The sequence below is a fragment of the Zosterops lateralis genome, assembly GCF_965231275.1.
Source record: "Zosterops lateralis genome assembly, chromosome: 4".
NCBI lineage: Eukaryota > Metazoa > Chordata > Aves > Passeriformes > Zosteropidae > Zosterops > Zosterops lateralis.
Window position 1 is genome coordinate 8,577,444 of NC_139765.1, and position 23,378 is coordinate 8,600,821.

A 23,378-nucleotide genomic window follows, 5' to 3' on the forward strand; every position below is an offset into this window, starting at 1 on the left:
CAAGATCTGTTAGGACACAATGAATCATGCTCCACTATTCCCTATTTACTTCCATTAACTATAAAGTTAAAGCTAAATTTACCAGCTCACTTCTGAACATACACTTTTTAAACATATAGTCTGAGGAGACTTCATCCTTGAAACTTCACTCCAAAAGTGACATTAAGATTTACATGGCTTTGCATTATGTGTTAGTGGCCATATTCATTCTATGAGAAGAAAAGCCAAAATGTCATGCTGCACCAAGACTCCAATAATCATCAGAAATTTATCACTGAGATTCCATAAATTTAACATAAAATTGTACAAGAAGCTAACTTGCTCCTAACAGAGCCCTAAATCCTAAAGGCTAAGCTCTGCATTTGTATCTGGTTGTTTTCTGGAAACCTGCACATCCTCGGCAAACACTGCTGCTTTTGAACACAGATGGATCCAAAGCTGAGCAGATCTCCTGATTACAACTACAGCACTTTAAAAGGAAAATGGAAAGTTTAATGGGAAAGAGGAAAGTTTCACTTACAGTCACAAAGCTGAAAGACACACTTTAAATTCAGTCTGAAAATCAGCAGAGAGGAGAGTCTGAAGCACGGATGTTTTGCATTATTTCTGGCTAGCAGTATTAATAAGCAATGCAAGCTTCCACTTCTGACACGACTTAGTGTAGAGATACATATACAATCTACCCCAGTAATTCAGACTTGAGATGTCAGAAGGATTTTACCTTTTGCTATAATATTTATTATTTTCTGTCATCAAACTCCAATCCTACAAAAAGCTATGTGGAGAAGGAGTTATAGTCAGTGACCTCTCCTTCCCTCCCTCTTGCTACCATCAGCATTAGGTTCCAATCAACCAGATTATTTTGCAGGAACAGGGTCATAAGCTAAGCATTCTGGGGCAGGAATGTTTCTTTTCTCTGTCTCTATAAAAATAAATCATACTCTGCATACAATATAAATAAAGATTATAACAGTCTGATATTAGATTTTACTGGCCTATGCTTTAGACAATCTATGTAATTTGCTTGCTGCCTGTACAAACTACAGAAAGTTAATCTTTAGAGCTTTTTTTTTTTTTTTTTCCTTGGGAGGGGGTTCAGTTTTAAAAGCGTAAAAAAGGAGGCTGAAGCAGACTATTTCCATGTATAATTACAGTCTTGTTTACACTGCTCTGGCAACTGCTATCCTGAGTTTAAACTGGGCATAACTCCATTCAGTTACTTTTGTTGGTTTATCTAGTGATGCTAAATTAATGGGATTCACCAAGTCTACTTCTCTCCTTTGCAAAGAGCAAAAAATGCCTTATCTGATCATGCAACTGCAAGTAAACCGGAAAAAGAAACAAAGAACTTCAGGGTGTTAAAGAGAATCTGGAAATGAGGCCGGCCAAACTATTCAGACATGCTTGCTACCCCAGGCATAAAAGACTCTTTTTTACTTAAGGAAGTTTGTTTCCTCCATTTCATTGTCTCTTAAACACTTTAGAACATTGGTTGGTTCAGAAACATTGCAGCACATCAATCTCCTCTTGTAGGGAGCTCTCTGAACACATCTTAGGAGTTGACCCACCAATGGTAGACACCCATCCTTAAGTAAACACATAATGAAATCTGCAGTCTAATTTGCCAAAGGTCCTTCTTCAGCCATGAATTTCTAGAGAAAATTAATAACTCCTTTTATTACAGTAGAGAAGGCGGTGGTATTTCACTGATGTACTTAAGAAGGAAGAAGTTAGCTCCATGAAAGGGAAAAAACATGACTGGATGACACGACACTTTAAATGCCAGCAACTGCCTGGAGCCACATTTTCATTCCCACTACAACCACCATTACTTTAGGTGAATCTGAAAAAGCATTAGCAGCGGGAAGAAAAATTAGAGAAAAGCAAGCTGGCCTTGGCACAGCCTAATCCAGCTGAATTTTGCATGACCTGAAAAATCATACTTAAAGAGACAATGCAAAAACCATGAGCACGTCACTCATCCATTGACAGGACAGAAAACAAAGAAATGCTTCAAATCATAACTGCAGTGGGTATCTTCCTATAGACACAAATATCTGACTGTGAGAGAAGAGACTGTAAAACATGACTCTGAGTACTGAGTGTAGCAGAAGGTTCTGGCACTTCTAAGAGCCAGAGTTTATAACCACAGGGACTCCCTGCAACCCTGAAATTCAAGAAACCATGACCAACACTTCACAATGCCTTTTAGGTTTGGTATAGCTCTGCTAAGTAGAGCTGCATATCAAAAAACAACCATCCTCTACTTTATTGACATTCTGTCCAAGCAAATAGCGCAACACTTATTTTTACTGTGCAATGTCTTCATATGAGCTATTTACTAAAAGGGTTTAGAATGGATTAAATAATAAAAATGACTAAGCTAAATAGGACTACAAGCAGAGGAAGGAAATGGGCAAAGCAGAAAAAGGTTTTCAGAGGACAACTGCAAGCAGACAGAAACTGATAGAGTGAAGGTGGCTCTTATAAGGCTGGAAATGAAGAGAAATTCACACCTGCAGTGAAAAGAAAGAGAGAAAACCACACCAGCTACCTAGAAGTACTGTGGATATGAAAAGTGTGTTCAGCAAGCATAAAGCACATGGGGAAACTGTTCTGGAAGTTCTAAAATGAATTAAAAACTACTGAAGTGAATATGAGTCAAGGTGGTATGCAAAAGTAGGAGTTTGTGCTATGTAGGGGGCAAAACATAATCAACTTGGGATTCCACCATGCTTTGTCTTGAGGCATATGTCAGATAAGAGTATGGAAGTCTGGTATGCTGCTCTCTATTCTGATAACAGTTACACTGATAGCCTAAGGCCAAAAGCTTCTCAACAGTGCAGCAGCTTGGCCAAAGGACATACAGTCATTGAAAGGAAAAATACAAAAAATTAAAAATATAGGGTTTTTTACTTCTGTTTTCAGAGCCATGGAGAATTGTGTGTTTAACTGGCAGCAGAGTTTGTCTCACTACAACACCATAAAAAATCCACTGTCACCAGAGAAAAGGTAGTTTCAAAATAGATTTGAGCAGAGTGCTACAGGGGATGGACTCAGACTGCAGAAAACTACACAAAGTCCACAGCTATTGCCTGACTTCTGATAGGATGGGGAAGATCCCACAGATCCCACCTGTGTTATGTCACACATAGGGAGTGACCCTTAGAAGCAGAAGATATATCAAGAAGTAGGAACATTTAAACACAGTCTCTTTGGATTGTTGCTATGAGCTGGTCTTGCAGTCCCAGTGGGGCTTTGTCTTTATCCTGGTCTTCCCCAGCGCTCCTCAAATTGACAGCACAGATTTGAAACAAAATTTTGAAGTTAACTCTGTTGCACAGAAAGATGACCAAGTTTTTTGCTTACACAGTTTTTTGATAGGGCATTTAATAGTTCTTTTCCTCATAAGAGAGACCATCTGGCTCGAATATTCCTACCAAATGTGGGCTTTACAGTTCTACCTATCTCTTCTTTCTCTGTAGAATTTTTCAGCTGCTCACTTGAATTAAATTTTACTAGTATTTATGCAGTAAGTTTAAATGAAGATATTTTCTAGTATGAAGTCAATGAATTGATGCCTAGGCACATAATCACTTGCAAACAATGGACACATACAGTTCCCAGCACTTCCATAAAACAAAGGTGTTTACTTTTCTGTTGATTATTTTCTGCTTAACTGCATTCAAATGAATCCATTAAAAACATGACTGCTTCACAGTAAGATGATCTTCAGCAAAAACAAACAACTGCTGTTTCCACTTCTCTTCATGGCCTTTAAAAACTACAGTCATCTGCACCCTGTATTCCAAGCAGTTTATATATTATAAGCCTGGTCTTGATTTGTCAACTTACTGGTTTAAATGTAGTTTTAACCCTGCTGCTTGGGGATGGAAAAAAAAAAAAAAAAAAAAAAAAAAAAAAAAAAAAAAAAAGTTTTCTTACTTCATTATATTTTTAATGTGCCCTAACCAACCTTTGGACCTTTCAAAGTCTGACCAAAACACCAATGGGTTGTCTCAAACTTCAGCAGGTGTTTCTGCCCATTGACTTCTGCTGGGAATTATGCGCCCACTCTGGTTTTCCATGGTTACAAAGTAAGCAAAAGTCACTGTGTTAAGAGGGTGCTTCAGTAAACCGAGGGAACTTCCATAATAGCACACTGCTCCTGAATTGCTCTATGGCTTTGATCCCTGATCCACCTGAAGAATGAAGACACCTTTTTTTGTTTCTTTATGTGCCCTAGACAGGACCTGCACACCCAGCAGTGGGCAAGTAATGTAAGCACAGCTCATGGATGGGACAAGGTGGGAGTTCTGGGAGAATAAGGATCATGACAAGGAGGACAGGCAGATTAGCCTAACCCAAATGCAAGATACTCGTCAGGCAGACAGAACAGTTATCAAAGCTGATTCTGGCTCCATCACAGCTGATTCTCAAGGACTGCAGAGAGTTTTCCAGGATCTGGACTAAACAGTGCAGCAGGCAACTTCTACAGCTCTTTGATAGGTCCAGACTGTTTTTCATTTGTTCCCTTTCCTAACAGCCCACAGAGCGATTCCCTGAAATGGTGCAAGTGTAAAGATGGAACTCTGGTAAAAGGCCAAAACTGCATCTGTGGAAACTGCTTCCACATGCAACTTCTGTGCTGACATTTATAATGCAATGTTTGCAACAATGTAATTCCATCATCTTATAAATATCAATTTACCATTAAGAGAGGAAGGAAAGAACATCAGACAAATGCAAACTTACCACAGTTTCTGGTTTATTTTAATTGAACTAGTCTTGTTCAGATAGGCCTATCTCTTACAAAAACAACAGTTTATAGTTTAAACTGTGAAACTGTGTGTGCGTGCGCGTGTGTGTGTTGTAATTATGGTGCCTGCTAACAATTTCATACTGCCACACTGCACATATGGCTTCCAAGCTAGCTTTATCTGAATCTTTGTGAATCTATTCTCCATGCTATTAAACTGAGCACATTCCACATCGTTCAAAAGTAATTACACTTTTGTCTAGAGTGTAGGAGACTGCTCTCCCCAAACAATGAAATTCTCATTATTAGAGCTGGCACAGTAAAGGCACTGGTGTTCACAACACTGTGCATTGTATCATCACAATAACTTATCCTAAGCTTGATGCTCAAAGGTACACTGGAAATTAAAATTTCTCTAAAACCACTGTGAGGTCGTTTTTTTTTTTTATTTTTAATTTAAATATGCATTCTTTAGCTCAGTATAATTAGAGTCCTATTTGACTTTTTAAAAAGCTATATGCATTCAGTTTTCCATTCTCCTAGGAAGGTCTGAATAATAGCGAAGTGCTCCAGCCGCTTGTTGTTCTGATCCACCACCATTCATATGCTGACAACTCCAGACCAACAGGTGAAGCACAGGCCAGGATAGATGTGATAAGAGAATTCAAATGAAGCATTAAACAACCTTTTATTCTGGACAAGTGGAGGAAAAGCATGAAGCAATAGGCTGGTAAGGTCTTTGACCAGTAGTACTGCTATTCTTAGTATTATTCCCAAGTTACACAGGAGCAACTTCATTCACCACAAAAACACAACTTCTTTTAGTGTGAAGCAACAAAGCTAGTGAACAGCGCACCATAATATTTCCTATCATTTTAAAGCACTATTGAAAATGAATTCTAAATCCCACTGAAAGTGCAGGACAAATGTGGGCTACCAGCACAGCCACAGTCATCAGTTTGGAACAACTAGGGAGTGACAAAATTATACCTTACCAGTTTGACCTTTTGGTCAGTAGTGTTTTTTGTTTGTTTGTTTGTTTGTTTGTTTTTTTTTTTTTTTTTTTTTTTTAACCCATCCAGCATTTCATTGATATTCTATAGTCAAAAAGAATGGCCTGATTTAAACACACCATGCCTGTGGTATATTTTAATCAGCACTTTTAGCCTTGACATTCCTCATTTTCAGAATTTAGCACACAGACACCATTGGTGAGATCAGTGGTCTTGAGAGTTGCAAAAGCAGACAAATAGAGCATAAAGGCAGGCAAATAGAAACAAGTAAAATAAACCTTTGTAACTTAGATGAGCTAACAACTATCTGTGCTATCCAAATACTGTAGCTTTAATAGGTTTCTTCAAAAGAGCTATTGACTGATACTGTAATCCTCGAGTGTTTCCTTGCAAAGCTTGTGGCCTGCTATGAATGTCCTAAGGGGACTCTCGGATATATTCTGGGTCAAATACAGTGTCTACTATTTTCTAATATTGTCTAAGCAGTTAAGTTCTGATAAATTACTGTTTCTTATCAGGAGAAGAGTTTTCCTACTTAAAATAAGTATCTAGTTTCTTCTGTAAAGGGAAAGACAGTTGGAGATAGAATTACCCCTGGTTTGGTTGAGGCTGGTAGAGACCTCCAGAGGAGCCCTGGCCCAATTCCCCTGTACAAGCAGGGCCACCGAGAGCCAGTCAGGACCACGTCCAGGGACTTTTGAGTATCTCTAAGGAGGGAGACTCTACAGCCTCCCTGTTCCTATGCTCAGTTACTTCACAAAAAAAAAGCATTTCCTGATGTTCACAGGGGTCCTCCATTTCAGTTTATGTCCACTGCACTAACTTTTCTCTGGCTGCACTTCCAATATCCTCAGAAATACCCTGTTCATTTTGATGGGAAGATGGGCTTTGCAGATTTTTGCCAATTTTGATTAGGTTTGAAGATGTTTTCATAGGAATTTTGTCCTCCTCTCATAAAAATTTACTCAGAATTTTGAGCTGTCTCACTAAGATGGCAGTCCTTAAAACTTGGTAAAGTGCAACAGGGTAAATTTTCAAAACTGTAAGTTGGGAAGTGTGAAGCTCTTGGAGCTTTATCAACAAAACTGCATCAGACTGCACTGTGTGGTGCTGTGTGCACACCTGCATACACCTGGATCTGCTTCCCAGAGATGATAAAACTACAGAACATCAATTCAAATAGTATAAAAATGTCCCCTGCAATATTATAAAGTGAATGTGCTTTGGAAATGATTTTTGTCACTGCTAAGCACATGAATTGAAGTAATCTAAATGTTATTCAGTGATTTCCTTCTCATAACTACATACCACAACAGCAGAGGGAGTGATCATGTCTATTTTATTCATTTAGACTGATCACTTCCTTCCTTCTGGAGACACATAGCCTACATCATTTCTGAGCTACCTGAGTGATGATTTCTACAATACAGTCCTCACTAAAAGAGAGATATTACCAAAATGTTATATTCATACAGACTGGCAATATTCTTAAATATGTATGACGACAAAACTAGTCCCTTACAACCCCCCCAAACAGTGCCTCAGGTAAGCCTGCAGTGTGTCACAGCTACAGAAAAATTATCTCAAACACCCCATGATTCAGTATCTTGTGTTGTAAAAAGACAGAACACACTGTTTTGACATAACATTAAATATAGCCTTCATGGCAGGAAGTTACACTAGATGATCAGCTAAATCTCTTGTTCTTAAAAACTATAAATGAACAAAGAAGTTAGTTAAAATCAGTTAAAGAGCAGTTAAATGTTTCAGCGAGGTGTAGCTGAAATACTCCTGCTGGGCTCCTTAGAAAACAATTTTTTTTATTTCACTAGTGTCTGATTCTACACTGCTGGTGCCATCACAAGTTTATCTATTGACTTAAATGTTGTCAGAAACAATTCCTTATCTTCAAAACACTCTCTTAAAATAGGCCAAAATATAGCAAAGCCCATACATTAGTTACATACCCTAACATCCCACTGGCTGGAACTGTTATATAAATGAATTTCATCTCCATAAAACTTAAGATAAAGGATGAGAAATAAACAAGCTCAAAAAAGATAATGACATTGTTTGCCCATGAGTAATTTCTCCAATGATATTCTTTCTCCATGTAAAGTTGCAATAACACAAACTAAAATTATGCATTCCAAACCACTGTCTGAGCTTCAGCATTAGCCCTAAAAAGGGAGGAAAATGGATCAGGATCAATGAGTTATTCTGTTTAGGAGAGCAGCTTCAGTGAATACCCAGTGACTTGGTCCTATGAGAAATAATAATCCCTAAGGCTTTTTACTTAGGGCTTGTTACATATGCATAATGAGCTGTAAGGGCTTAAATGCCAATGTGGAGCTCTTGCAGGCTTTTATGAGAATACACCATCACCTATTTTGCAATGCCTTTTTAAAAGCCTTCAAATATGCAGGTCCACTTATTATCTCCACTTCTAGTGAAATTATCAGTGCCCTTGTCAAAGTGGGGGACTAACAGAAAAGTTGCAGCCAATTTGTAAACAGGGAAGAGCTGTGCAAGCGTGCTCACAACAGAGCTTTGTCCAAGTGCCTCAGCCCTGGGGTTCCAATGCTTTCCCCTGCACCCTTCAACCTCTCTGAAAATGTATCAGCACAACACATGAAGGGCCCAAACACATAATAGAGACACTACAATACTAGCAAGGAACATGGCCTTGTTTCGCCTTCTTTAAGACACAGCCAGCTCTGGAGTTCCCCAGGGCTGCTGCATGTAATGAATCAAGTGCTCAGCGTCAGTAGCAGAGTGGAAATTCACAAGTGAAAAAAATAGTATGTTGGTTGAATTTCATAAGCACATTAAATTTTACTGTAGGTATCTGTGACGTGAATTAGACATCAGATAGGAGTTTTTAAGTCATCAAAATTCAAAGTTTCTTTTCTTTTTTTTTTTTTTTTTTCACCCTTTATAGACACTTTCATGCTTTACTGTTGCACAAACTTGGCATTAGGGTGATGTTTCAGACACCATGCCAAACGTGACTCTCACTTAGAGTGTTCCAAACCCATTTGCTGTTTGCTGAACACACACTCTTCCAACTCACATCACTGCAGCTAACAAATTTTAGCACCCTAAATGCCATCAGGCAAAGGTGAGGAAAAGTCTGCACTGCAAGTGGTTCAGCATTTATAGTGGAGGATAGAGGCAGCCCAGCCAGGCCAGAGCTAACACATTGCTATGGCATGTTCTGTATGTGTAGCTGTGCATTGTACACCCCATAAAAGTACAGATCCGGATGCCAAACTACTGCAGAGGCAGAACTCAAAGAATGGATGTAAGCACAATAGACCATAAGCAAACCTACCATTGTGTTGTGCTGAGAAGTGGGAGTCCTATGGCCACAGTTCTCTTGCGTCAGCAGAGAAACTGGCTGAAATTCCTCAGAGTGAGGCTTGTTGGGAAAACTCACATGCAAGGGAAGGTGAAAGGCTGGGAGCCCGTCACTCTCCTCTTCTCCCACTTTCTGTCTGCTTGTCACCATGGCTACCTCTCCATCTGCTTCCCCATACGGAGAGGCTGGTCGCTTGGAAGACATCCTGGAAGGAACAAAAGAGGAGAAAATAATGAAACCTCCAAATAAATCCTTAATGCCGTCATTGTGTGGTTAGGGGCCATTGTAACAGAAATGCCTTTTTTGTGCTGGCAGAGAGCAGGAAACCATCCAAATACCACTGCAAAGCATACACAATTGGGAACAATGGCCAAGCAGGTAGCAACAGAACAGTGGCTTGTTTGTTGTGAGAATAATACACTAATATAGCACTCTCTTGTATTCTGGCTTCTTAAACATGAAAATTCACCTAAGACTGCATAATGAAATGAAATTCCTTTAAAAAAATACCCATCTAGTTTTGCATTTGCAAGGGACTCCATGAAGATAGAATTTCTCCCGATACAAGCTATTGTCAACTTAGCTTTTAAGGAATAATCATCTGCATGTCATTATCGACCACAACTGATAAAAAAAAAAAAATAAAGTAAAATAAAATACAATACAGTAAAAGAACTTCCTAGCAAGCCTAAACGTCTATGTTTACAAAATTTCATCCATGTGAGCAACTGAGTGTTACAGTCATGTTGCAAGGATCTTTCCAGGTTTAGAGATCTGGTACAGTTAAGCAATTAAACATTTGGACATTAATAATCTAAGCTTTTTGACAACATAAAGTAAGGGTGTGCTGGCTAAATGAAGATCTGCTATCAAATCTTTCTATCTAAGTATCAAATTCTTCCCATCTATAGCTAGAGCAGAAAAAAAACCCCATGAAAATGTAATTTACATCTAAAACTACATAAAAAAGGATACACAAGGAAGATACATAGAGCACACATTGTAAAAACCACACAGAAATACTGACTTGAAATTCAGGCCTACATTATGAAGTTTTTGATAACTTCTGATAGGACATGTTTATCTGCAACTTTTAGAAACACTTAAAAGAAAAACTTAAATCATGGGCAAATTCAAATATCATTCAAGTCAAGCACTGCTGAAAATCTTACAGAACCATGAATGCTTCCAGCTTGAGGGGTGTACAGTGAAGTCTTAAAATGCAGACAAATTCTGGGATTAATTACAACATTGTTCACGAAAATCAGAGTATGTCCGTGGATGGCATAAAGGGGCACCTGCAAGGAGTGGAATGAGAAGAAATCCTCCAGGCACAGCCAAAAGAAGAAATGAAAAATAGGGAAATGTTTCACAGGAAAAAAAGAGAAGTTATTAATGAAGAAACTGAAGACTATTTGTATGCAAAAGTTAAAAAAAGGGGCTGAAGCAATATTGCTCCTCCTCGAAAAATCTCTTATTTATGATTCTAATTAGCCCATTTTTATTTTCCACTCCACAGTTAAAGGACTGCATTTCAAAAGCTCAGCAGCCTCTTGAACCATGTGTGGGGCTGCTGTGAGGTGGAGCATGTCCATACGATTTGGCATATTGAGCACGGAATGGTTCTTAGCAGCAGTCAACTGGGTCTGAAAACAAACAGTGACTTTAAACAGCCCTTTGTTAAGACTTATTTTGCTTCTAATGATCTCATTTTGAGCCTTGCCTCCTGAGCCAAGTTAGATTATATTAAAAAAAAAAAAAAAAAAAAAAAAAAAAACACAACCAATGACAAAAACTCAGACAAGAAAAAAAAAAATCCCTACCAGAACCTATAGGCAGCTGCACATTGCCTGTTCTGAACAGCACCTATTGCCTGTGCTTACAGAACCACTCTGTATTTTCTATTAATGTCTGACTTAGTCCAACAGACTAACACTTCATACATCCTACCTGAATTCTGTCTTCTAGGCTTTCCCACCTACGTGTCTGCAGCAAAGCATATGTACAAAGACAGAGATCACCAGATAGACTCTTACTGGCAGTTTTCTACTAGCCCACTGAATTCAGCATTTTACAGCTATGTTTGATGTGACAGATCTCAAGCCCTTCTGCAGAAACCATAAAACTCCCTTCTAAAGTTAATGTGAATTATTCATATTTTGCATTGTACTGCACCAAGATCGACATTTGCTATTGAATTTAAGTTTTTTGGTTACTCATTTTAACACTATAATAGAAGCCTGAGTTTTTACAAAATCTCCCTGAAAATCAGCACTAAGCAGTTGTCTCAATTTTGGCAAACAAAGGGAAGGACACAAGATCATTAGTCAATTATTTCCCAGTAATTTTCAATACTTTAGAACATTTATATTTGATAAAATGACTGAAAATATTGTAAGCCATGCACAAAAGTCTGCACTGCAATTCACTCTGACAATAAATTATATAGAGAGAGGATGCCTGGCTTTGTATTGATGATTTGGATTATATATTATATACTCAAACTGTGTCAAGAACTCCTACTGCTGTTAACCTAGAATAACACAGATTCTGTCACATTGCTTCACAAGGAAAGTTTGAATATCACGTTGAAATAAAGCTCTTCTGTTAACTTTATATGTGAATATATAGTTTCAGATCATCATCATCTGCTTGTCACTGTTCCCAACAGGGATGGAATAATTTTCTGCAGGGAATTTATATAAACAGACAAGGAAGATAATAGAAGTGTCCACCTCCATGCACTTGCAATAACAGAGATCAGTTTGGTTGTGATCTAAAATGAAATCCTATAGGCTGGATTGCAGGCTAAACTAAAGTGATAGTAGAAAGGGTAGAGGAAACTTTTACTTTTTTCTCTAAAACATCCAATTTAAAATTACAAGCCACGTGCCCATCACCATCCTAGAAGACTAAAAAATTCCTAAAATGGATAAGGCAGCAAAGTTGAGGCTTTAATCTGCATTAGTCTTCCAAGGACACTCAAAGAAATGGATACACAAACCTGAACAGCTCAGACATCAAATATAATTTGTTTTTAGGCAGCTCTGTCTGTAGCTAACCTGAGTCAGACAAAAATCAGTTTCACAGAAATTTCTTATTCCCTATGAACATCTGGGAAATTTCCACAAGAAAATGGAAGATTAAAATAACTAAATGAATAGATCCATATCCACTTTTGGAAATGTCTTCCAAAAGGATAGTAACTATCAAAGTCTATAGTAGCAAAGAATCAAATCTCTGAGAGGTTTCCAAGTAGAAAACATGAAACAAGAAAAAGTCATCTATAAATGTCTTTCATTATTTCTACAGTTTTAGTAGTCCATTTCCCAAATTTGATACGCCCTCACATCATGCATCCTCTAATTGTCTTCTGTTCATGTATCTTGTTTATCCTACTGATCTAAAACCAGGTCTTAAGAGATTCCATATCTAAGATGCAAGCAGAGTTCCCACCACAGACAATAAGGAAAGGGACACAGCCAAATTCGGAGTAACAACGTTATCTGAAACTGAGCTTTTTTAAACAGATCTAGACCTAATGAAGTACTGGAATTATCCCATCTTAACAAAGGACTGCAAACATCCTGGATCTGCCCTCAGTGATAACAACATTTACAGCTCACAGGACTTCAAGATCTTTTCCTCAAATTTAAACTCAGTACAGTTTTCAATTACATCACTCTGAAACAAGATTTACAGTGGAAAAGAAAACATCGATTTATGGATAGGATTAAAAAAAACCCAACAAAACCCTAAGATGTAACTCAAAAAAGTAGCAATACAGCACACAGATTCCGAACATAAAAGGGTGTCACTGCAAATGGATTCTGTTGCAACTTAACTGTTTCAAGAAGAATTCCATTTTGAATTGTCATTAATTGTTTCTACTGAATAAAAATAGGTAGGTGGTAATTTTTTAGAGAACCTCAATCCGCAAAGTTCTGATGCACTGGGACACAGGTGGTACTCAAGGCATTTCATAGACACACTGGAATTACAAAATGTATCTCTGTATTTATTAGTGGTTCAGATGGAACTGAAGATTTAGTTCTGATGATGAATTCAAATTTGATACTGTTCCCTGTAAAAGAGACCTGTTTTCAGAAAGGTTTCTTAACATGCAGAAACTGCATTTAAAAACCCCAAACATGCTTTTTGTTAAATTTTCATTCAATAAATGCTTTTCCTGGTAGCAAGAATGTTTCTTCACAGAAGTAAAAACCTCATTGTTCTAACTCACTCTTATCCAACAAATATTTTATGTGATTCATATTACAACAGTTTCTCCAAATACTTCTTTACTGCCCTTCAATTTGTAACAAACTCGTACTAGGCTTAAATTGATATCCTGTGTCTATTGATCTCAGAGTTTTTGCATTGACTTCAGCATGGTTGGATTTTCCCACTGGAGCAAGTAAGAGCTACACTACATCCACATTAATTGTTTCCTACACATATTGGTTCCATCCAAATAATTTCAGGCTGCTAAATAGGACTATTCTTCTTGTTTGTTTTCTCCCTTGAATTCAGTGTCTCACAAAAGTGATCTTTCCGTGATCTTTCCACAGCAATATTTTTTTTATTATTACTGTTTTTAACAGAACCTCACTTAAGTGTCCCTCACTACATCTCCATTTGTTCATTGGTTTCAGTTCATTTCATCAATGATTGTACTCCCAAAATAAATCTTAAGTGGTATTCAGTACTCAAGGAGATAGTGCCCTCTAGCACACAACCTGCATCCTTTCCTATTTGATTGTTCGTGCCATAAAATTTAATAAATTTTGTGTCATAAAACTCTAATCTTGTTACATTAAGCAAAATACCTCAGAAACATTTCAGATACCTACAAAAGCTTTTGGAGAAGGGGCTTATCCATGTCTTCAAAAGTGACAAACACAGATGTGTCAGGAGAAAAAGATATGAGGCCATAAATCTTAACTTGTTGGGAGTTAATTAAGGGATTCATCAATCATTACACAGCTCACCCCATACACAGGCAAAATCCCGTCAACCGCCACAATCCACAGCAATCCACAGGTTAAAAACTCCCAAAGTCCCTCTGTTCTGACTATTTATAAATGACTTTGTATAATCTAGCATTAAGACCTGTAATTATAAAACAGCATTAAAACAGGCCTGCAAAGTTATGGATAATTATAGCTGGTACACTTTTTGAAGAAATAAAAAAGCTTCTCCATTCAAACACAGGCTTTGCCTCTTTGACAGCTCCAAGTCCACAGGATGTAGAAAGATGATTTAAATTGTATGTCAAAATTCTGACTGTGCAAGACTTTTCTTTTTTCCCCCTTATCAAGAGAGGCATTGTTGTTTTCTCACCATAACCAGGCGTGACAGCGCCTGACTGGAGTCGCACAGCCAGTTTCTGAACCGGCATGAAAACATTCACCTCTTGAGTTTCTCTGGCAGCTACAAACCAAGTCTTTCTCATGGACAGGGTTTAAATCGCTCAGCCCTGGATGTCAGAGATGGGAACAGAGTACCAGGACAAGAGGATCACACCAGCCGCAGTGTGGAGAGTCAGCCCAGTATCAACAGCACCAGGAATTTGCTCCTGAACACGGCCCGAGTCCAAACCAAATACTCAATGCTGAACCAGTCCAAAAACTTCAATGGGATTCAATCTTGACTCTCTGCAGGGATATTTACCTCTAATTACAGCACTTGTTGGAAAGCTGCAGACTGCTTTTCCGCAGGAAATAATTATGATTACAGACAGCAGCACTACTACATATATCTGATGTATAAGCACACACACACACACACACACGTATAGATGCATAAACACAAGCTTCTACAGAATGTCAGCAATGCATCTGCCTCATTCCTGATCACATTTAATGCTAATAAAACTTATTATTTTAATAATAAGTTCTCCTTCCCAGGCTTACTGAAACTATAATCTCTTCTTACACACAGCCCTGGCAAGAGGTGCCAGTTAACACTAACAAGGGTTTCCATTCTGTTTTGGCCCCGAAGTAATTAATTATTTATGTACAGTGAATAACTAGTACCTTTAAAAAAACCAACTCTATTCATTTTGACAAGATTACTTTTGTAATAAGGTATTACTCAACATGAGTAAGGGTGGCAGACTCCCACACACTGTCCCACTGGGAAATGCAAGCCTGACTTGTTTCTACACATACCACTAAAAACAGACTTCATTTGGCAATATCTTTGAGTCATTTACAGCCTGGTTTGGAATTCTTCACTGAAGTAATTCTACAATTAAAAAAAAAAAAAAAAGAAAAAAAAGGGGGAAAAGGAGCAAAACTCCATGATCTGCTAATCAGTAAAAACTGTACATGAAATACGCTCTCATCTGTCACTCAAACTGAGGAGGAATAATCTGTTAATTATTACTTTCTAAGATCATATCAATCAGATATCTTCTAAAATACACCTATGCTATGAACGAAGTGTGTTATTCAAAAGCGGTTTTGGTGAACAAGTCAACTTTGTTAACACAAACCAAGATCACTAGAGCACAACCTGCATAATATTTCTGTGCAGTTGTCTATTATTAGAGCTGCCACAAGTAATCCTATGGTTAGGGGCACCCAATAATTTCCATTTCACCCGGCCCACCTTCTCCCTTTGGCTTTCCAGATTTCCTCTCTGTATGGGGTAACTTTAACAATCTTTGATAGTCCTCCAGTTTAGAGGACTCTGAAGGTAAAATGGGAAGGGAATATGTTAGGCCCATTCATTTTAAAGTATAGTGTAATTTCAGCAGCCCAGCACACAAACCTGATATTCCAGATAGTACAGAAACTGATTTTTGAGAAAAGCTGCTGCTCCAAGTTCCAGTGGTAAATGGTTTCAATTTGACAAGATTAGAAACCCTCAAATAATGAAGTTGTTTTAAGTGTCCTTCAAGAAATGTTAACAAAACCCTTTTTTTATTAGAAAAATGAAACAAAACCCAAAAACCAAGTCACTTTCTAAAAATTCTACATCATCAACTGAAATTTTATCATCTCTATTCTCTTGCACTTGCAAGGAATTTATGCATAAAAAACCCAATGTAAAATCAAATGTAGTAAAAATCCATCGTTATAAAAGTTCCTGTTGAACATTCCCAACATGTGCTACATAAAGTTTTTCAGGGACTTTTTGAAGCAGGTAACTGGCAAAAACTGTGCATGACCAAGTTTTTTTAGTGAAATACTGTAGCCTGAAACAAACCAGCCTTCAACCAGAACATATTTGGAAGGTAATGAACATACCCCTATCTACTATATTCTATTACTGTAACAAATATTACCTAATTCTTTCATAGATCTCACACAGACTTTGGATATTCCTGGTGTATGTTAAGCAGGAACATTTAGCAATTCACCCAGAGACACACATTCAAAATCAGCTTCAGCATGAGTTGTCATGTGTTCTCAGGATTTTTGTTTGGTACCTACCAACTTCATCAGCCTTTTGTTTTTCACGCATCTGTGTATCAACCAAAAGAGCAAAAAATCTAGTAAGACATTTATAAACCAGAAACTACAGGATGACACTTCAGTTTCTGAAAAGCAATGTTTCCAAGAGATCAAACTTCAAAACCTGTGAGTTTTGAGAAGTTCTTAAAATCAGAAGAGGCACGTTATGATAGCACAGTTATGGCACCGGCAACGCACAACTGCGGTGGTGCAGTGTCAGAGGCGATAAGCATCTATCAGCACAAACTCTGAAACAGCAGGATGCAGTCATTGTTGATGTTTCAAGTAAACTGAGCCTGATCACTGGCTTCTTTCATGCAAAAGACTCTGCTTGGATGATTTTGAATTAAATCCACAAGCTCATTTATTTTCCAGTGCATCCTCAAATTAACTCTGGCTTCCTTTCCTTCCAGCCCCCAACCTTTCAGAAAAGTACCTCCCCTGACTCTTCAACTCCTCATACATCTTGCTTTTTTATTAGCTATTTATTACACTTTTTACTATTATTTAAAATTTGTCATCACAAAAATAGCAGAGTTTTGCTTTTACTTTCATGTAAGGTTTTAGGAAGTGCTCGCTGCTAAAAGCACTGTCTCCACCACTGTGACATTTGGTAATCATCACTCTTCTGCTTGATGAACTACTGAGAGGATCTAGTCAAATAATTAGAGATTCCAAGCCTTGAGATTTCACTGTACAAACTAATACTTGAAAATGACAGCAAAGTGGTCGGTCCTTCTCCAGACACTGAGTGGGAGAACTGTGCTGCACAAGGAATCCACACATCACACACAGACGTGCATACTTAATTCCCACTGAGTGAAATGAAGGCAAAGAGTTGAAACAACTTTAAAATTATGACAATTATGCCTGACTTACTACAAAGAAATCTGAGGAAGCATGGGCTGATTTTTGAAGTTAGTAAATACTAAAACTTTTGCAGTTTTATTCTTGGTCATTCACAGTATTTGTCTAATCAAGCTGATAAAAATTTTTCTTCAAGCACTGTTAAATGATTAATTACTTTCAGTAGAATCAACATTAATAATAAGAATTCTGTCCCAAAAGATGCCCAGATTTCAGTATGAGGAGCCATTATTTTGACTGAGATCTTGGTAGAATATGACACAGCTTTTCCCACTCTTCTGTCATGCCACTGTCTGATGTGAGTACCAAACAAACAGCCATTGAGCTTCAAACCCCCCTCTCTTTTCCCCTTTCTTTAAATTTAAAACTCAACAAATGGTATTTTAAGTATTTTATAAGCAACGTTTCCTCTTCAGAGTTTGTGTGCAATCACAAACAAACCAGAAACATGGAAATTTTTAAAAGTTTCTCTTTTTTTCCACTTTACTCTCAGTTTCCTTACTGTCATATTCAGAATATTAACTTCATATTGCATGCGTGTTTCCTTCCTGTAAATGCACATATAATTGCACTCATGAAATAATTTTCAAAGGGCTCACTGGTATTTACACATCTGAATTTGCAGTTTCATTCTACCTTATTATATAACTTCTGCTCCAACCATCACTTGCATCCACAATCGCACCATGTCTATCACTTTGGAAAAAAAAAAAAAAAATACAAAAACCCACCAGCACACAGGTGTCCTGTGTGTTTCCTGACTAAACTGATCATGTCAGTAAAGTAGATAACCACTGATTGCATGAACTTGCACCATTGAAATATTGAAATATATCGCTCTAAATGTTTAAAGTTTAGTGGGAGCAGAACTGAGGTATAAGAGAAATCACATGTACCTTTAAGAACTACAGGCACAGTGAAATCAGTTTTGCATCTGTGTGTGTGGTGGAGGGGGGGGTATGGAAAAAAATATACTTAAGCAGAGCAGTGTCTCTAATGGATGTAAACATTTTCTTTCCAACAGGTTCATTCCAGCTGCCCAGAATTTTTATTATTCTTTTTTGTTCACATCCATGTGCATGCTCCTCCCTTTTTGGAGCGTTTGTACATGACAGGTGTGTTCTTGGCCCAGGAACAAATAATCCTGGAGACCCCAAGAAAGAAAAATCAAACCGAACTTGAAGATAAAATCACAGGGAATACATTATTGCCTTTCCATTATGCTAAAAAAAAAACCACAAAAAAAATTTTGAACATTTACAACGTATAAGCAATTTGAGGTAGGATTTTCAAAGCTGAAAAGAGATTGTTCCAAAGCCCAGATGTTGCCTTTCAGAAACCAGTGAAAATTGCTGCCTCAGAAAATTACTCTGAAATACCAATAGACTAAAACAAAAATTGTTTAAATAAAATAATTTTACTCAGACATTCTGATAATCCAAGAGAGAAAATGGACTTTTTTCAAGTGTTCAGGCAGTTTTGCATTAGTATCTCCTACTTCAGATGATCCACAGTCATGCCATCTCTGGCCCAACAAATGAGGGACAGAACAGGAAAAATTTATGGCATGATGTGAGGACTCCTGCCTCACTAACTGTGCTCATTCTACTGTGAAGTCTGCTCCAGTTATCTGTTGTACTCTTTTCCCAGTTTTTATTTAGAGAAAATGTAAGAATTAAAAAAATCTACATTAAAAAATGGATGGTGCAATCACACATCTGTGCACACACAGTAGTGCTGTCCAAGCTCCATTCACATCTGTAATTTTCTGATTTCTGAGCATCCATGTTCCATTTCCAGCAATACTGGACACTTTTCAGAACTTGCCCGCACATGCTAATACTCTTCCTCATGTAAATGGATTGACTTCAGCTGCCTGAAAGCTGATTTTTTTTTTTTGCTTTGTTTGATTCTAAGATACACCCGTGAAATTGCAAGAGAAAAGAACAATCATAACTAGCTGATAATTACCCAGCTTAACAAACTAACTCTAGACACTGCTGGAGCTGCTAGGTAAGAAAAACACAGCTCTTAGTCATGTAACACAGGTTCATCCTTGCACAAACAAATTCATATCGGCACGCAAGGTAAAAACAAACCAACAAATAGGAAAATGGGAGACCATTCTGAACAGACAACTTTAAGAATCATAAGGCAAATATTCCTTTAGAAAGGCTGCAGTGGCAGGCACAGCGGCACCATTGCAAAAAGAAAGTCTATTTTAAAAAAGCTTTGGAAGCTGTGGAGTGGGCTAGAGAGAAGAAAAACCCTGAAAGGAATATCCTTCCCTCCAAGGAAACTGGGAGGATGCCATTCACCCTTCCATAGGTGCTCTGTCTACCTCCTGTGCCCACGGAGCTCCACAAAGCCCCAGCTGTACAAACCAACCCTGTCAAAGGACACAGTTCAGGGCTGGATAAAACAGGGAGGGGTGGCTAACATGTTGACCACTGACTGAGCTTGCAAGGATAAAGAAGCCTTGATGGAGAGAAGTAATCATCCATTGTGTTTGTTTATTTTACCTCCTCCACCACATACTGGAACCTTTTTTGTTTTTTCCATTACCAAAACCATCCCCCACTGAGAGGCCTTTGTGATCCAAAAGGGGCAGAGCCCCTCTTTCTTAACACTGGCAAATTTATGTAGGAAGATTCATTCAAACACATCTTCAAATAAACATTTGACTCTTCCCCTACATGACACTCTTCACACACTGCCTTCAAACAGACTTAAAAATCACTATTAAAATGCTCTTGCCCACAACTGCGTTTACTGAGATGTATTAAAACAATTTAGCAGTTTAAGGAACATATTGCCATGGAAGTCCATCTTCAGATGACAGCAACAGTCTTCTGAAAAAAATAAATATACATTACAGTAAAGTAAACCTGGCTGTTATTGCCACAACAAGTGGTATAATAGCTTTCTTGAAAAGACTACTTCTATGAAAAACCCTCTCCCTGCTGGGGATACACTTAATTGTATTATAAGTGAATCTGAATCTAGATGTTCAGATCTAAAACGTATGTCATGAGTCTCATGAGGAAAATGACCACTGCATGGGAAATGAGGCATTCCCAAGGCACCTCAAGAGAAGGAGGACTTTTGGATTCCTTCAGGCAGAAGAGGTGTAGATGCTGAGCATCTCAGAAAATTAACTTATTTCTTAAACAAAAATGAACAACAAACTTCCTAATTTCCCACTTCTTTCTTTTTTTTTTCTTCTACACTCCCCACACATACGCCACTTTTTGTTTTTCCTACATCAGCTACATGGATTTGGCAGTGAGAACAATTCAGGCATGTAAAAATGCAGTCCATGGGCTACAGAAAATCTTTTGATGTATCTGAGGACAACACTAGAAAGCAAAAACTTCTTTGTTGGAAGATGCCTAATCACTCCGTGGTGTACCTGCTGCAGCCAAAGCAATTGATCAGGAACAATTACAGCCACAATAAACTAGAGCAGGGAGAAAAATTATGGATTCATCAGCACCATATATTAACAAACACCCCTGGTATCACAGACTAACGCTAAGTTTTCAAGGTTTACAGCCACAACTGGATACAAAACACAATAGAAAGGTTCACTGCCCTGTTTTTAATTTGAAAAAGGTAGCAAACAGCTTTCGATTTGGGTAAGTGGTCACCTGGCAAGTTCTAGAGCTGTTGAATGAAACCTAGGAGAAAGGATTGACTGCAATACATCAGAGAAATTTATTTCTGAAGTATAGCAATGGCCTTTGGCACTGATGATTGCCAAAGAAGCACAAACACTGAAACTATGACCAGATTGATTACTCTTGAATGCCTTCTCTGCCTCAGGATGGACTATGAAACCAGGATCAACATCAAGAATTCAGAGGACAGAAACATCCTGTGTGATCCCATATAATTTATTGAACCTTTCTGGCTCCCAGTTTTTCTATTTTTACATAAGAGATAAGAATGTTTAACTGCCTTTATAAAATGCCCTGAAAGCTCAGCTTTTCCTTTTTTAAAAGGAAACATTCTACTGGTGATCGCTGTTTGCATTACTCACTTGAATCATTAATTTACCCAGCAGGTTTGTGTGCACTGACAATTCAGTGATGACAAAAATTGAGTTCTCTCATCAGCTACTGCATTTTGAAACTGCAGAACTAAGTTTCACAGAATCACAGAATATTCTGAGTGGGAAGGGACCCTCAAGGTTCATTGAGTGCAACTCTTAAGAAAGTTCCTCCATGGAGTCCTGCCAATAGATTATAATAATGTTTTGGCTTTTTTCAATCTAATCATTATATTTACATTAAAAACTATTCAATCCTCTTTTCTGGGCAGTGATAATTTAAACAAAACAACCCAGCAACAACAACAAAAACATCTCCCCCCTCAAAAAAACCCAACCAAACAACAAACAAACAAAAAGATAAAACAAACAAAAAAAACCCAAAAACAAAACCAAAACAAAACCTCGCAAAACAAAACCCCCCTAAATAAAAATCGCTAAACCCAGCATTTAGCAGGAGAACGTCGCTGCATCCTTTTCACTGCTGTCCAGTTCCACTGGCTGGCATTTTTAGCAGTCTGTAAACTCCTCCTTTGTAAAAGAGCCCATCAGATGTGCAAAGGTTTTTACCTTTCTCCTCTATTCTCTCTCATCCTCCATGCCCACACTTGCTTTACAGGGGATGATCAGAAAGTGCAGCTGTTACCAAGTCTTTACAGCCCTAGCTGCTGACTTTACTCTACCTCCTTCCCACCTGACATATGAATATAAAGCTCAAGCCAGATTTTAAAAGATATTAAAATGCCAAAAACATGGTCAGCCTTGCCGTTAAGAGAATTTCAAATGTGCTTCAAACATTAAGATACCTACAGACCTCTGAGAATCTGACTGGGATCCCACTGATGTCCCCAAGCCCACCTATGCTCCATTTGTATCTTCACAGTTCTATAAACCTCATCTTACTCCTCTTCTTTCTTGTACACAATTTATTAGCAAACATTCTATACTTGCACTACCCTTTTCATCATCCTTAAAAGCACTTACAAATACTAATTACTCTTCACATATCCCTTCTCCTGTGAAGTAAATAAGGATTAATATCCCCTCTGAAGTAAATACAGATTACTAACTCCTTTTTCCAGCCTGAGGATATACAGAAGGGGGATCTTAAGTGGTCTGCACACCACAAAGTAAGGAAGAACTATTGAAGCACAGACTAAGATATAGAAGTTCTCCATCCTGTGCTTCAGACTGTGACAATCTAAATCTCATCCATCTATTTGCAAATGATACTCTTAGCCCAATTGTTCCTCTCTGCTGGCCGATGATCAAATATTTAATGCATGCCATAAAATGAAAATATGAACTCCACAGCAGTGCCTCTTATTTGTCATGCCCCATTACTTAGACAGGGTGGTAACGTGCTCATGTGACAGTTTTCAATTTTATTATAGTCTCTATTTGCTCACTCACTTAAGATGTTTAAAGAAGAGTTGTATGGATTATCAGGCAGTCAGAAAAGTTCAGTTCAGAGCTCTTCAAACATATTCATTTTCATCTTATTAGCACAAGTAAAGTAAAAGCCTTAGGCAGGTAATTTACCATCCAGTTTATCCAAAGGGACTTCTAAAGGAAAAGTCAACCTTTGTAAATTGTTGGTGATAATCTCCAAATTGATCATTAATTATCAGCTGCTGCTAAGCGTTTCTTCCATCAGCGGCACTGTGAAAATAATGCATTTCTCAGAAAATCTACCATTGTTGTCACTGCCACCTGTGTAATCAGCCCTCATTAAACCCAGCAAAGTTCCAGGGAAGGTGGCTGCCTTGCTAAGTGAATTCTGTCCAGTCACTGCATTTTCCAGGCAGCTTAAAAATTAGTTATCCACCAAAAGGAAGGCATTTGTTATATTTATTATAATGTT

General features: G+C 37.9%; 1 protein-coding gene across 1 annotated transcript in view; it reads right to left on the reverse strand.

Moving 5' to 3' along the window:
* Positions 1 to 23,378, reverse strand: part of SOX5 (SRY-box transcription factor 5) — a 289,723-nt gene that overhangs the window by 243,084 nt on the left and 23,261 nt on the right. The window contains exon 2 of the mRNA XM_083859043.1: positions 9,107 to 9,338. Coding sequence (XP_083715169.1) covers positions 9,107 to 9,338 — 232 coding nt within the window. The remainder of the gene's footprint in view (positions 1 to 9,106; positions 9,339 to 23,378) is intronic.